This window comes from Pelodiscus sinensis, unplaced genomic scaffold (assembly GCF_049634645.1).
Source record: "Pelodiscus sinensis isolate JC-2024 unplaced genomic scaffold, ASM4963464v1 ctg157, whole genome shotgun sequence".
Taxonomy (NCBI): Eukaryota; Metazoa; Chordata; order Testudines; family Trionychidae; genus Pelodiscus; species Pelodiscus sinensis.
This window is the reverse complement of record NW_027465951.1, coordinates 80,900-95,401: the sequence shown is the minus strand read 5'-3', so window position 1 is coordinate 95,401 and position 14,502 is coordinate 80,900. Positions and strand designations below refer to the sequence as shown.

General features: G+C 59.4%; 1 protein-coding gene across 9 annotated transcripts in view; it reads left to right on the top strand.

The window, feature by feature from the left end:
• Positions 1 to 14,502, top strand: part of MTMR14 (myotubularin related protein 14) — a 51,439-nt gene that overhangs the window by 4,263 nt on the left and 32,674 nt on the right. For all 9 annotated transcript variants that reach the window (XM_075917277.1, XM_075917276.1, XM_075917279.1 and 6 more), the window contains 4 exons: positions 993 to 1,068; positions 2,400 to 2,460; positions 7,013 to 7,135; positions 7,588 to 7,661. In XM_075917277.1, the coding sequence (XP_075773392.1) occupies positions 993 to 1,068; positions 2,400 to 2,460; positions 7,013 to 7,135; positions 7,588 to 7,661 (334 nt within the window). The remainder of the gene's footprint in view (positions 1 to 992; positions 1,069 to 2,399; positions 2,461 to 7,012; positions 7,136 to 7,587; positions 7,662 to 14,502) is intronic.

Below are 14,502 nucleotides of genomic sequence, written 5' to 3'. Positions count from 1 at the left end.
GGGGGCCGTCCCTTCTCCCGGCGGGGGCGGCGCAAGGCTGCGTACGCGCGTCTCTGCTTGGCGGGGGCCGTCCCTTCTCCCGGCGGGGGCGGCGCAAGGCTGCGTACACGTCTCTGCTTGGCGGGGGCCGTCCCTTCTCCCGGCGGGCGCGGCGCAAGGCTGCGTACGCGCGTCTCTGCTTGGCGGGGGCCGTCCCTTCTCCCGGCGGGCGCGGCGCAAGGCTGCGTACGCGTCTCTGCTTGGCGGGGGCCGTCCCTTCTCCCGGCGGGGGCGGCGCAAGGCTGCGTACACGCGTCTCTGCTTGGCGGGGGCCGTCCCTTCTCCCGGCGGGCGCGGCGCAAGGCTGCGTACGCGTCTCTGCTTGGCGGGGGCCGTCCCTTCTCCTGGCGGGCGCAGTGCAAGGCTGCGTACGCGTCTCTGCTTGGCGGGGGCCGTCCCTTCTCCCGGCGGGCGCAGTGCAAGGCTACGTACGCGTCTCTGCTTGGCGGGGGCCGTCCCTTCTCCCGGCGGGGGCGGCGCAAGGCTGCGTACGCGTCTCTGCTTGGCGGGGGCCGTCCCTTCTCCCGGCGGGGGCGGCGCGAGGCTGCGTACGCGCGTCTCTGCTTGGCGGGGGCCGTCCCTTCTCCCGGCGGGCGCAGTGCAAGGCTGCGTACGCGTCTCTGCTTGGCGGGGGCCGTCCCTTCTCCCGGCGGGGGCGGCGCAAGGCTGCGTACGCGTCTCTGCTTGGCGGGGGCCGTCCCTTCTCCCAGCGGGGGCGGCGCGAGGCTGCGTACGCGCGTCTCTGCTTGGCGGGGGCCGTCCCTTCTCCCGGCGGGGGCGGCGCAAGGCTGCGTACGCGCGTCTCTGCTTGGCGGGGGCCGTCCCTTCTCCTGGCGGGCGCAGTGCAAGGCTGCGTACGCGCGTCTCTGCTTGGCGGGGGCCGTCCCTTCTCCCGGCGGGGGTGGCGCATAAGTAAGTTCTCTCTCCCACCTCTGTCCGCTCTTTTTCTCCAGCACGTGTGCAGGTCAGCCACCCTGGCGGGATGGGGGGAGCTGTATGGTCGTACTGGATACAACTACATTTTCTCAGGTAAGCCAGGCTCCTAACAGCGTGTGCTCCTTGTATAGGTCCTGGGAGTCCGTGTGAACATGCGATCAGTGCTCCATCGAGGGTGGGTGCCTGGGCCCGTTCGTACTAACCTGCAATATGGGTATGTCCTGGCTCCCAATCACTAGAAAGATATCGACACATTGAGAGTTCAGTGACTACTAGCAAAAGGTGTAAAGGCACCAGTGTGTCCAGCCTGCTGCATGCCACGGAGGGCGACTCTCGGGCACCATTGTTTCCAGGCTGCTGCATGCCAGGGAGGGCGACTCTCTGGCACCAGTGTGTTCAGCCTGCTGCATGCCAGGGAGGGCGACTCTCTGGCACCATTGCTTCCAGGCTGCTGCATGCCAGGGAGGGCGACTCTCTGGCACCATTGTTTCCAGGCTGCTGCATGCCAGGGAGGGCGACTCTCTGGCACCAGTGTGTCCAGCCTGCTTCATGCCACGGAGGGCGACTCTCGGGAACCAGTGTGTCCAGGCTGCTGCATGCCAGGGAGGGCGACTCTCGGGCACCAGTGTGTTCAGCCTGCTGCATGCCACGGAGGGCGACTCTCTGGCACCAGTGTGTCCAGGCTGCTGCATGCCACGGAGGGCGACTCTCGGGCACCAGTGTGTCCAGCCTGCTGCATGCCACGGAGGGCGACTCTCTGGCACCAGTGTGTCCAGGCTGCTGCATGCCACGGAGGGCGACTCTCTGGCACCAGTGTGTTCAGCCTGCTGCATGCCAGGGAGGGCGACTCTCTGGCACCATTGTTTCCAGGCTGCTGCATGCCAGGGAGGGCGACTCTCTGGCACCAGTGTGTCCAGCCTGCTGCATGCCACGGAGGGCGACTCTCGGGCACCAGTGTGTCCAGCCTGCTGCATGCCACGGAGGGCGACTCTCGGGCACCAGTGTGTCCAGGCTGCTGCATGCCAGGGAGGGCGACTCTCGGGCACCAGTGTGTCCAGCCTGCTGCATGCCAGGGAGGGCGACTCTCTGGCACCAGTGTGTCCAGCCTGCTGCATGCCACTAAAGGGAGAGACTTGCTGTGTTGCATGGACTATAGCTAGGGAAAGGGCAGAGGGCAGGCAGTCCAGGCAGGGTGGTGGTATGTGTGTCTCCAGGGACGTGGTAGGAGCCCAGCGCCGGGGCTGTCTAAACCTAGGCTGGAGAGAGCACAAGCAAGCGTGGGGCGTGGGGCTGCCGTGGCTCTGTGACCTGCTGAGGATGGTCACAGTGGAGATCTGTCGAGTGACAGAGCCAACCGGCACGCCACTTGTGGGGGGAGTTTGGAGTTGTTACTTATCTGTTGTCCCTGCTGTGGCGTCCTGCAGGGGGCTCTGACGATGCTTGGGCCGATCCCGAAGACCTTTCAGAAGAAGATACTGTGTTCAGGTCTGTATGTGGCATTTGGGAGGGGAGAAAAGAGGGCAGATCTGATTGGCCCTTGAATTTCCAGCACCTCCCAGGCTAAGCTGGACTGTGGGAGCAGGGTGGGGCACTGCGAGCTGTGGGCTTCTTGGCTCGTGAAGATGAGCTCTTCTGAATGTTTCTGGATGTAGGTACAAACCGAGACGCTGATGTGCTAGCACACTGGGCCAGGCAGCTCTAAAGGCTCCTAAGCCCTCATGGAAGGCTGAGAGGGAGGGACTGGGGCAGGCAGATGCAAGACATTCAAGAGGCTCCTAATTTACACAGAAATGGCACTTCTGAGACTAGCAGGTGTATATCCCAGCCAGAGGAGAAGGGGTAGCGAGGACCAGGCTGCACATGTGACTGCAGCCCGTGATGGAGCGGCACAGGAAGAGGCCCCCAAAGGAGCAGCATTCCGCTTGCCAAAGTGCAGCAACTGTACCTGGAAGGGAAATCCTGCCGAATCATGACTGGGGGGGGTGGCAGAGCAGTGCTGAAAGAGAGAGGTTCAGTACAGCGTGGGGACAGAGCAGGGCTGGGAAGCGATCAGCAGATGAATGGTACCAGGCGCGGTGTTAAGCAAGGAAAGTACCATTTATTGAAATATGGTGAGTTCAGTTCCAGCACAGAATGCAAGGTGCACAGTGCTCCCGTATTTATTACTAATATTTGCATTGTGTAAAGAAAACAAAGCAATGGTATGTTTCCTTCAGCGAATACAAGCATGTGGTGCAATCTTTTTATCATGACTAAAATTCACGGCCACGAAAAACACATCTGGTCTTCCTGAAAAAATCTGTTCTTCTGTGAGCTTTTACCCTGTACTCTCCAGGTGTCACGAGGAGACCAGCGTCTCTCAGTCTGGGACTACTGACCCAAAACGGGAGCTCACAATGTTGGGGGCTGTCTTGTCCCCCTTGGGTGCTGTCTTTAGAGCCGGGTGGCCAGAGAGTGGCAGCAGCTGATCGAGGGCCTAGCTCTGCAGGCAGCAGTGCAAAATGGGGGTGATTCTAGACCACAAAACCCTTCTGTGCTGCTGCTGGTGGCAGCACTGCCTTCAGAGCTGGGCTCCCAGCCAGCAGCCACTGCTCTTCATGTGCCCAGCTCTTGAAGGCAGCACCTCCGCTAGCAGCAGCGGAGAAGTAAGGGTAGCAGTATTGCAGCCCCCTACAGTAACCTTGGAACCCTCCAAGGCCTTGGGTCAGGACTTCTGCAGTTACAGCACTGACATTTCAGACTTAGCTGAAAACATGACATTTATGATTTTAAAAATCTTATGACTATGCAATTGACCAAAATGGACTGTGAATTTGGTAGGGCCCTAATCATGAAAGGTAAACTTACAAATGTGGATTATGTACAAGCCCCCCCCATTCCCTTCCCACATTCAGAAACAAAACAGCATAAAACTTTAGAGCCTACAAATCCACTCAGTCCTACTTCTTGTTCAGCCAGTTGGTGAGACAGACCAGTTTGGTTACAATTTGTAGGAGAGAATGCTGCCTGCTCCTTGTTTCCAATGTCACCTGAAAGTGAGAACGGGGATTCGCATGGCGCTGTTGCAGCCAGCATTCATCATCATCCTCAACAGCCAGAGGCTCAACGCCTGTTGGTGTCTGATGCCTCCCTCACTATTTCCTTCATCTTTCCCTGTCCAGTGCGGAGTGGCTGATTTCTGTAGACTAGCTCCGCGCCAATCTACTAGATCATCTCCCCATTCTCAGTGGGGTCTGCCTCTCCTATTCGCACCAGCCATTATGCCAAATACCAGGGCTTAACTTTTCAATCATCGTTCATTCTGCAGATCTGCCCGAATAGCTGTACCTTCCGTTGTACAACCTTCTGCCGTAGGTTCTCTTTTGGCTGAATCTTCCTATAGAATTCCTCGTTGATGACCTTCTGCATCCATCCTAGCCTCAGGAGCTTTCTATAACAACTCCTCTCGAATGCCAATATCCTTCTCTTCGAATCTTTCGTTATCACCCATGTCTCTCATCCATATGTTTTCAAGATGCTCAGCTTCTTTCCTAAGCTAATCGCTTTACTTTTCCAGATCTTATCCATCGCCGTCAAACTCACTCTTGCTTTCGCTATTTCCTTCTTACAGTCTAGATCAGTGGTTCCCAAACTTTTTGGCATCACCCCCCCCCCCCTTTTTGATTTTTGAAAAACCCTCACATGCCTTTCCCCCCCCCCCCCCCAATAGAAGCAAAACTTGTTGATCAAAGAAAAAAGGAACTGAACAGGGCAGCAAAACTTAATGGGGGAGGGGGGAGGCTGGATCGCCTCATGGCCCCCCAGTTTGGGAACCCACGGTCTAGATCATGTGTCAAGTTGCTCCCCAAATATGTGAACTTCTCAACGTTCTCTAGTGCGATCCCATCTACACTGATCTTCCTTCCTATTTCCTTATCTCCAAATACCATTGTTTTATCAATATTCATAATCAGTCCAGACCGCTTCCCTTCCTCATTTAGCACCTGCACCGTTCTCGTTAGCTTCTCTTCATCTTCCTCGATGATAACGATATCATCCGCGAACCTCAAGTTGTTAATTCTCATCCCGTGCACCGATACCCTTCTACCTCTCCCTTAATCTTGTCCATCGAGCTCTGAAAGTGAGAATGGGGATACGCTTGTTGCTGTGGTAGCCGGCATTGCAAGATATTTATATGCCAGATATGCTAAAGATTCCTATGTTCCTTTGTGCTCCAGACACCATTCCAGAGGCTGTGTCCATGCTAAGGATGGGCTCTGCTCAAGAATGAGCCAAAGCGGAGGCGACCGAGGCATGTTCGTTTATATCCTTTGAATAAGATGCTACCAGCAGAAGGTTGATTTTCTTTTTTGGTGGTTCAGATTTGATAGTGCTGCTCTTTTAAGGCTTGTGAACGCATGCTTCACACCTCGTCCCGCTCAGATTTTGGATGGCACTTCAAATTCTTGAGTTGCCGTAGTTATTTTTAGAAATCTCACGTTGGTACCTTCTTTGTTTTCTCAAATCCACTGTGAAAATGTTCTTAAAACAGACATGTTCTGGGTTCCCGTCTGAGACTGCTATCACCTGAAATATGTGGCAGAATGCATGTAAAAGAAGAGGCACTATATAGTTTTTCCCCAAGGAGTACAGGCACAAATGTTAACACTTTTTTTAACGAGCATCAGTAGCGTGGAAGTCTCTTCTCTGGCCGACGCATGAAGGGGTGTGCTGATGTTTGTCCTGTCTACACGTAGATTGAAAAGGGTTGTGCAATTGCTGTTTGTGCTTTCAGGCGCCGACATAAATAAGCAGCAGGCAGCAGTATCTCCCACAATCGTAAACAAGTGTCTTTGTGTAGCTGACCCAGAAATAGGGCTGAGCGGACTCTCAGGCTGTAAAGTTGTATGTTGTTTTGGTTTTGAGTGCAGTTATGTAACACAAGAAAAGTATATTTGTAAAGTACACTTTCACGGTAGAAATTGCACTACAGTACTTGCATAAGAGAACTTGAAAAATACAATTTCTTTGATAATTTTTACAGGGCAAATATTTGTCATGAAAATAATATAAAGTGAGTGCTGTACCTTTCTATTCTGCTTTGTAATAGAAATCAAGATATCTGAAAATGTAGAAGACCCTTCCATCGATTTCAGTTAGCATTCTGCTACTTAACAGTGCAATTACTCACAATTAATTTTTAGTAAAAAAAAGAATTGGCTGAGTTAACTGCGCTGAATCGACAGCTCCACGGCAGTGGGAGCAGCTCAGAGCTGTGCCACTGAGAGGTCGTGTTCGTCCTGCGGGACGTGAAGCAGGAATCAATTCAGGGGACTCCAAGTCCGTGTTGAGCCCGAGTTCAGCCCTGTCTGGGCATATCAGCCCCTGAAGCGGTTGCCTCCTTTCTTACCAGCTCTTGCTAGGCCAGGCCTAGAGGGCTCCATTGCGGGTCTGAGGCTTCCATGCTGTAGTTATGTGGAAGCAGGTAGCTGGGGCAGCCAGGAAAATGCAGGAAGTTGGGCCGCCTTTGCAGGTGGGGCGCTCCAGAGGGCTTTCGGGAGATGCTGTTTTCTGAGGATGGCCAAGCACGTGGGCTCCAGATGTTCGAGCCGAGGCCTGCCTTGCTTGCTTGGTGCTGTGCACTTTTTCTCCAATGTAAGTCAATTGCAGAAAGTCCCGCAGGTTCTGAGACTGCCTCAGCCCTTCGCCTCTGCGCTCTTAGGCTATGTCTACACAGCACAGTCTGCGTTTCCACACAGGCAGTTATTTTGCTATCGTGTCGAGCTGGAGGACTGCTCCCTCCGACTCGGTGACCCTCCCTGTGCGAGGAGTGGGGGAAGGGGCGCTCAGACGGAGGGCTGTGTAGACAGCGCCCAACGCGAAAAAGCTGGGCAGTCCGGGTAGGAGCCCGCTTCTCAGCGCAGGGCAGGGCGGGAGATCTCAGGGTCAGTGCTGCGGGGGGTCTAGCCCAGGCTCCGCTCAGCCCTGGTTAGACGTTCGAACCTCTCAGCTCAGGACTGGCCCTGAGAATGGCGCCTCGCCCTGTACTTGGTTGCAGAAACGCCGACTCCCAGCTCTTTGACAAGGTCCGGGGCCACGATATCAAGCTGCTCCGCTACCTGTCTGTCAGGTACATCTGTGACCTGATGGTGGAGAACAAGAAGGTGAAGTTTGGCTTAAAGTGAGTCTGGCGCTCTTCGTCCCCATGGGGGCGCTGCGCGGTCGCTGTGTGCTGGCTTCCTCCCTGCTCCCCTGGAGGGTTCTCCAGGCCTTCAGCTGGTGCCTTGCAGGGAAATCCAGAGGCCCGCCCCTCTCTTCCGTCCCTGCTCCAGCAGGCTGCTGGACTTGGTTGTCTTCTGCGTGAGATTCCTGTGTGTCGTGGGGGGCTGTGGGGCGCAGTCCCCGGAGTGGTGATGGGATTCCTCCGGGGAGGCCGAGCTGGTGTGACGGTCGATTGGGAGACTCCTCTTGGGGTGGGAGGAGGAGTGTTTGGGAATCCTGGGCTGAGCTGGGGCAACTGTCCACGCGCTGGACTCTTGCCCCTCGCCTGGGACGGTCTGGTCTGGAGCAGGGTCGGAGGAATGGCTTCGCTGCAGGTTCTCCGTGTGCTGAGCCCTGTTCTCTCCTCCTCAGCGTGACCTCCTCCGAGAAAGTGGACAAAGCCCAGCGCTACGCTGACTTCACCCTCCTCTCCATCCCGTATCCAGGTAGGGGCCACGTGCCGCTGGGTGGGGAGAAGCTGGACCTGCTGGCTGTCTGATTCCTGGAGGAGGGGACCGTCTCTCAGAGTGGGAATGGGCCAATGGGCGCGGCAGCATCCATCTGTGGTGGGCCCTCCTGGTGCCGGCCCGTTTCCTCCCTCCGCAGTGTGGGGGCCCCCGTGCAGGGGGCTAGCCGCAAGCCCTGTCTGGCTCACATGCTTCCGGGGTATGGCAGCCCCCTCGGGCTCCAGTGTGTGCCGGGGCCACAGGCTGGGCATGGGCCTTTGGCGGAGAACGGAGCTCAGCTCTCCCCAAGGATTCGACCTGTACAAGCATTGCCAGGCTCTGGCGGCCGCAGCGCGGTGCCTGAGACGCAAACCGGGAGCGTAGTGCAGGACGCTAGCCACAGAAACCCAAACAGCGGGAGGCGGCTTCTCAGGGCTCCCGGCTGCACCCCCACAGGGGGGAGCCGTCTCCATGGACGCGGGGAGTGCCCGATGGCTCGGCTGGGGAGCCCCTGGCATGGCACCGCTGTGGCAGCGTGCTAGGGCTCAGCTCCCCCTTGCCGCCTGGGGGTGCTAATAGCTCTTGGCCGTTGTCCTGCTGGCAGCCTCCATTGGTTGGGGGTCCCCTCCCGCTCCCTCAGAGCCAGGCTAAGGCCTGTGGGAAGCCCCTGGCCCCTCTGCCACGCGGCGGCCTGTGCAACTCCTGCCTGAAGGGCTCAGGGAGGGTCACCAGGCGGAAAGTGCAAGACCTAGGGCGAAGGGGAGAGACGCCTGGCTGAAGTGCCTGCTGATGGAGGCAGCGCTCTGTCCCCAAGTGGCTCCGGCATCCATACGGGACCCCTCGCGCCAAAGGAGGCGACTACCCGGGAGTACTGGCCTCCAGCCCTGAAGCCCAGCACGTGGGGGCATCGCTCTAGGAAGAAGAGGGCAGAGGGGCCACAGGGTGCGTCCTCTGCCGGGCCCCCCGAGCCTGCCTCACTCACCACACAGCCTTCGATTCCCACCATTCAGGGAGCCGGTGAGTCCAGAGCCAGAAGTGGGGGGCAGGTGACCCAGGCCCCCCCGCCAGGCAGGGTACGTTCGAGGTGGCCCGGGACTTGCTGGAGCTGACACAGCCCCAATGTCAGTGCCACCTGCCCTGTCACCTTGCTGGTGTCGACAGGCCTGGCCTGCGTGGTGCCGATGGCAACGCTGCCTCCGATGGGGTATCAGGGAAGCCAGCGATGCTGGACACCCCTGGTCTGTGTCAGGGCGCTCGCCGGAGACCCGTGTCTCCAGACGGAGGCATCACCCCACAGACCAGGCCTCAGTGGCACCCCACAGACCAGACCCTGCGGGCCTCAGTGGCACCTGTCCCCAGGGACTCCTCTGGCCACTTGGATCTCCAGAGACCCCGGGGTGGGGGCCGTGTCTAGGCAAGCCCTGCCCAGCCTTCCTGTCTGAGGCAGGGCGCAGGTCTCCGAGTGTGCACCCTAAGCGGTGGTAACGTGGTGCTCCGCCCTGCTGCCACTGGGGACCTGGTGCCCTGTCGGGCAGGAGGTGCTAGCAGGGACCACCAGGGAAATGGGTGCTTGGCCGGTGGAGAACCTCCGTCTGCAGGCCGAGGGGGGCCCCTCGACATCGTGGCCAGCAGTGCTGAGGCGCTTTGTAAGCGAAAGGGGTGGCCAAAGCCGTGTGAGCACCTGACTGGACTGCTCACCCCAGCTGGGAACATGCCGCCTCCAAAAGCCAGGAGGCTGAGGCGCTGGACCTCTGCAAGAGTTGTGTGACGGGCCCCAGCCCCGCGTCCGCGCCCAGCCTCATGTGACCCCTGGATCTCCCTGGCCACACGCCAGAGGCTGCTCCTTGTGGGCGCTTGTGACGGACCGGGCCATGTCTGGGCACAGCTGAGGGCGTCCGCTCAGGGCGAATTGCTCAAATCCGGGGCTCCTTACAGCCCCCAGGCTGGTGACCTCTCCAAACAGGCCACAAACCAGTCCCACAGAGCGCTTCAGCTGCCTGCCTGAAGCCTCACGAGCAAAACCCCTCCGACACCCCAGCAATATCCGTGCCCCAGATGGCCCCGGGCCTCATACCTGGTTGGGGGGGTCCTAGCACCCAATCCCACCTACCCCGAACAAGTTCTGTCCGGTTCCAAGAAACCAGCCACAGATCCCTGGTCAATTTACCCTCTGGACCTTACCCACAAATCACGCTGGGCCAATCCTTTAGCATCTAACAACTAAAGGTTTATTACCACAAGAAAGAAAAGCATGAGAGTCAGGTTGTTAAAGGATAGTACGTCACATGCACCGAATCTCCCAGTCCTCGATGCAGGCTCTAGCAGAGATGTTACAGCTGCTGGTTTAAAAGTCCTTGTTGCACATCCTAGCATCAGGATGGGTTCACAGCTCTTCCGGGCTCTTCGATCCCTGCACTGCTGCCTCTGGGATGAAGTGCTGAGCTGAGAACAAGATGGAGTCAGCCACATGGCATCTTTATCCCTCCTTCCTGGTCTCTTCTTGGCTGCAGGAGATCACCTGGTCCTCAGCCTCTCTCTGCTGGCCGCTCTTAGGTGTCCGCCCTCATTCTTTAGGTGTGTCCTTGGCCCATCGAGTGCCATTGTCCCACAGGGCCTCGCTGATTAGCATGTCCACAGGCCGGGCTCTGCCCAATGCTCAACCACATGCAGAGAAATATCCAGTATCCACACAGACATTATACAGCCACATAAATAGCTTACATAGGATTATCAGATAATAAGCTTCTATTCAGCACCTCATTTGGCCCCCTTCTATACCATTCTTGGGGCCAGCACCCCCACCTCTGGGTGCAGCAGTGATCTGGCTGCTCCCCTCAAGATCCAGTAACGTGACAGCGCTGGCTCAGAATTTGCAGCGATCCCAGAGGAGGCGAGTGGGTTGCCCTGGATTCTGTGGACTCCGCGCCGGCCATAGGGAGGGTGGCCCTGGCCTGTGTCTGGGGAGGGGAAGAGGCCATGGATCACCTGGGGATTCCCTGGTCTGGTCCCTCCCTTGGCTCCGCCCAGGGCCTCCCCTTTTCGCAGAAGCTGGTTGGCAGCTGCACAGTCTGAGGGGCTTGGGAGTGACCCGTATGCCCCTAGGCAGTCACGCCCCGGGCTCACAGCCAGGGTCAGCAAGCCCCAGCCTGCCCCACAGTCCTGCCGGGCGCTCCAGCGGGACCTCGCCAGCACCAGGAAGTGGAGACGCTCTGGATCCCCCCCGAGTGGGGCGTGGCCGAGCCCAGCGGCGCCAGGGGCCTGAATCGGGCTTTTGAAGGGGACCCAAGGACAGCGCACCAGCCCGTCGCCCTCCTCCCCTCCCAGAGCCCAGCTCTAGTGCGCGTGGGCCCTGCTCGGCTCTCACCGCTGTGTCTGGGGCATTGGACCCAGGCAGTGCCCTCCCCAGGCCAATGCAGGGCCCTGCTCAGTAGCTGCTGCTGGGCAGGACGGGCATCCCATAGAGTTCAGGAGAAAGGCTTCTACTCCCGCCAGTGCCTAATCCCCAAGGGCAGGCCCCAGCCACGGCCTGCGTCCCCGCACTCCCACCTCTGCCCTGAGCCCCTCCTGCACCCCAACCCCCATCCCTCCCCTCCAGCCACGGCCTGCGTCCCCGCACCCCCACCTCTGCCCTGAGCCCCGCCTGCACCCCAACCCCCATCCCTCCCCTCCGGCCACGGCCTGCGTCCCTGCACCACCGCCTCTGCCCTGAGCCCCTCCTGCACCCCAACCCCCATCCCTCCCCTCCAGCCACGGCCTGCGTCCCCGTACCCCCACCTCTGCCCTGAGCCCCGCCTGCACCCCAACCCCCATCCCTCCCCTCCAGCCACGGCCTGCGTCCCCGTACCCCCACCTCTGCCCTGAGCCCCTCCTGCACCCCAACCCCCATCCCTCCCCTCCAGCCACGGCCTGCGTCCCCGTACCCCCACCTCTGCCCTGAGCCCCTCCTGCACCCCAACCCCCATCCCTCCCCTCCAGCCACGGCCTCAGTCCCTGCACCACCGCCTCTGCCCTGAGCCCCTCCTGCACCCCAACCCCCATCCCTCCCCTCCGGCCACGGCCTCCGTCCCCGCACTCCCACCTCTGCCCTGAGCCCCTCCTGCACCCCAACCCCCATCCCTCCCCTCCAGCCACGGCCTGCGTCCCCGCACCCCCACCTCTGCCCTGAGCCCCGCCTGCACCCCAACCCCCATCCCTCCCCTCCAGCCACGGCCTGCGTCCCCGTACCCCCACCTCTGCCCTGAGCCCCGCCTGCACCCCAACCCCCATCCCTCCCCTCCAGCCACGGCCTGCGTCCCCGTACCCCCACCTCTGCCCTGAGCCCCTCCTGCACCCCAACCCCCATCCCTCCCCTCCAGCCACGGCCTGCGTCCCCGTACCCCCACCTCTGCCCTGAGCCCCTCCTGCACCCCAACCCCCATCCCTCCCCTCCAGCCACGGCCTCAGTCCCTGCACCACCGCCTCTGCCCTGAGCCCCTCCTGCACCCCAACCCCCATCCCTCCCCTCCGGCCACGGCCTCCGTCCCCGCACTCCCACCTCTGCCCTGAGCCCCTCCTGCACCCCAACCCCCATCCCTCCCCTCCAGCCACGGCCTGCGTCCCCGCACTCCCACCTCTGCCCTGAGCCCCTCCTGCACCCCAACCCCCATCCCTCCCCTCCGGCCACGGCCTCCGTCCCTGCACCACCGCCTCTGCCCTGAGCCCCTCCCGCACCCCCACCTCTGCCCTAGCCCTGAGCCTGTCTCGGGTGCAGACTGGTTCACTCTTTTGCTGTCAGGTGCCCTGGCCTTTTCCAGCGCACACAAAGCCCTTTGGAAGGCCCTGGAGTCCCTGCTCGCGCCAGCGGAGGAATGGAGGGTCCCAGGCCCGTCTGCACACGTCTCAGCATGGATCACATCCCGCGTCAGGCACCGGGCCTGGCCCCAGCGCTGACGGGTTGCCCAGGCATATCAGCTCGTTCCTGTCAGCCAGGGCAGCCCCTTGGTCCTCCCCTCGCATGGTCCCACCACAGCACGTGGTCTCCCTGCAGGGCACAGCTTGTAGCCCCGCCACACAATGGGTGTGAGCTCTGTCCACGGAAGACCTACCTCTCCTAACAGGTGGTTTCTGCAGTGCGCTGCTATGGCCACGGCAGCCCCCTCCCATGGTGATCTGGCAAGCAGGGGCTGAGGGCCGGCAGTGGAGGCAGGAGGGTTTCTGGGGAGCCCCTCCTGTGCTGACAGCCACGCTGCCCCCCTCCCCGCGGGCTGGACGCAGTCAGCTGGCCTGGCCCCGCGCTGCCCCCCTCCCCACAGGCTGGACACAGTCGGCCGGCCTGGCCGTGGGTGAAGTGCATGTGTGCAGCATGGCAGATCTTGGGACCAGCCCTGAGATTGCGGGTGGCGTCATACAGTCTCCAGCTCTTGGCTGGAAAGCTGCTCCGAGCTGGGACTTTGCAGGGGCGTATGGGGCTGGGTGGCCCCGGCGGAGCTCCCAGACCGAAGAGGGGTCTGGAGTGGCGCTTGTGCTCCTGGGAGTCGCTCGGCCCCTTTCTCTCTGCCATCGCTCCGAGCTGCCTTGTGGGATTGGAAAGCCCCTTGACAGCTCCGTGTCTACGGCCCTCTGGGTGGGGTGGGCATTGGGTCGGCCGCCATTTGCTCCAAGAGCAATGGCTGATTCCCTACGTGTGCCGGCCCGGTTGCGCACCCCGCCCCTGGGCAGTCTGCCTGCGCCGTGCCCTGCAGCTGCAGCACGAGGCTGGAGAGAGCATGGCCGCCTGCGCCCCACAACAGGCATGCGGGAGCTGAGCAGTCTGTGCCGGGGCTCCCGCTGCCCAGTGTGACTTCCCGGAGAGTTGCTGGGTGCCGCTTCCATCGGGCGGGGCTCGTGCTCAGGGCGGACGCTCCGCCGCAACGGCCCATTTCCCTGCTGGGCCGGCCCCTGGAGTCCTTCCCGGTGGTGGCCCAGCTGCCTGGGATTGGGGGCTCGGTCTGCGCAGGGAATCCAATGCATCAGGGAAGGGCAGACAAATAACCAGTGGCAAATTTTTAAAGTGCTTGTACACAAATGCTAGGAGTCTGACTAATAAGATGGGTGAACTAGAGTACCTCGTATTAAAGGAGGAGATAGACATAATAGGCATCACTGAAACCTGCTGGAATGAGGAAAATCTGTGGGACACAATCATACCGGGATATAAAATATATAGAAAGGATAGAGCAGGCCGGGTGGGTGGCGGAGTGGCACTGTATGTGAAAGATAATGTAGAATCAAATGAAATAAAAATATTAAGTGAATCAACATGTTCCATAGAATCGCTATGGATAGAAATTCCATGCTCCAATAATAAGAAATTAGCAGTAGGGATATATTACCGACCACCTGACCAGGACAGCGATACTGACATAGAAATGCTGAGGGAGATTAGAGAGGCTACCAAAATAGAGAACTCTGTAATAATGGGGGATTTTAATTACCCCCATATTGACTGGATACATGTCACCTCAGGAAGAGAAGCGGAGATAAAATTTCTCAATGGCTTAAATAACTGCTTCTTAGAGCAGCTGGTGCAGGAACCCACAAGGGGAGAGGCAATTCTCGATTTAGTCCTGAGTGGAGTGCAGGATCAGGTCCAGGATATAACCGTTACAGGACCGCTTGGGAATAGTGACCATAATATAATAACATTCAACATTCCTGTGGTGGGAAGAACACCTCAGCAGTCCAGCACCCTGGCATTTAATTTCAAAAAGGGGAATTACGCAAAAATGAGGAGGTTAGTTAAACAGAAATTAAAAGGCACAGTGACTAGAGCCAAATCCCTGAAAGCTGCATGGAAACTTTTTAAAGACACCATAATAGAGGC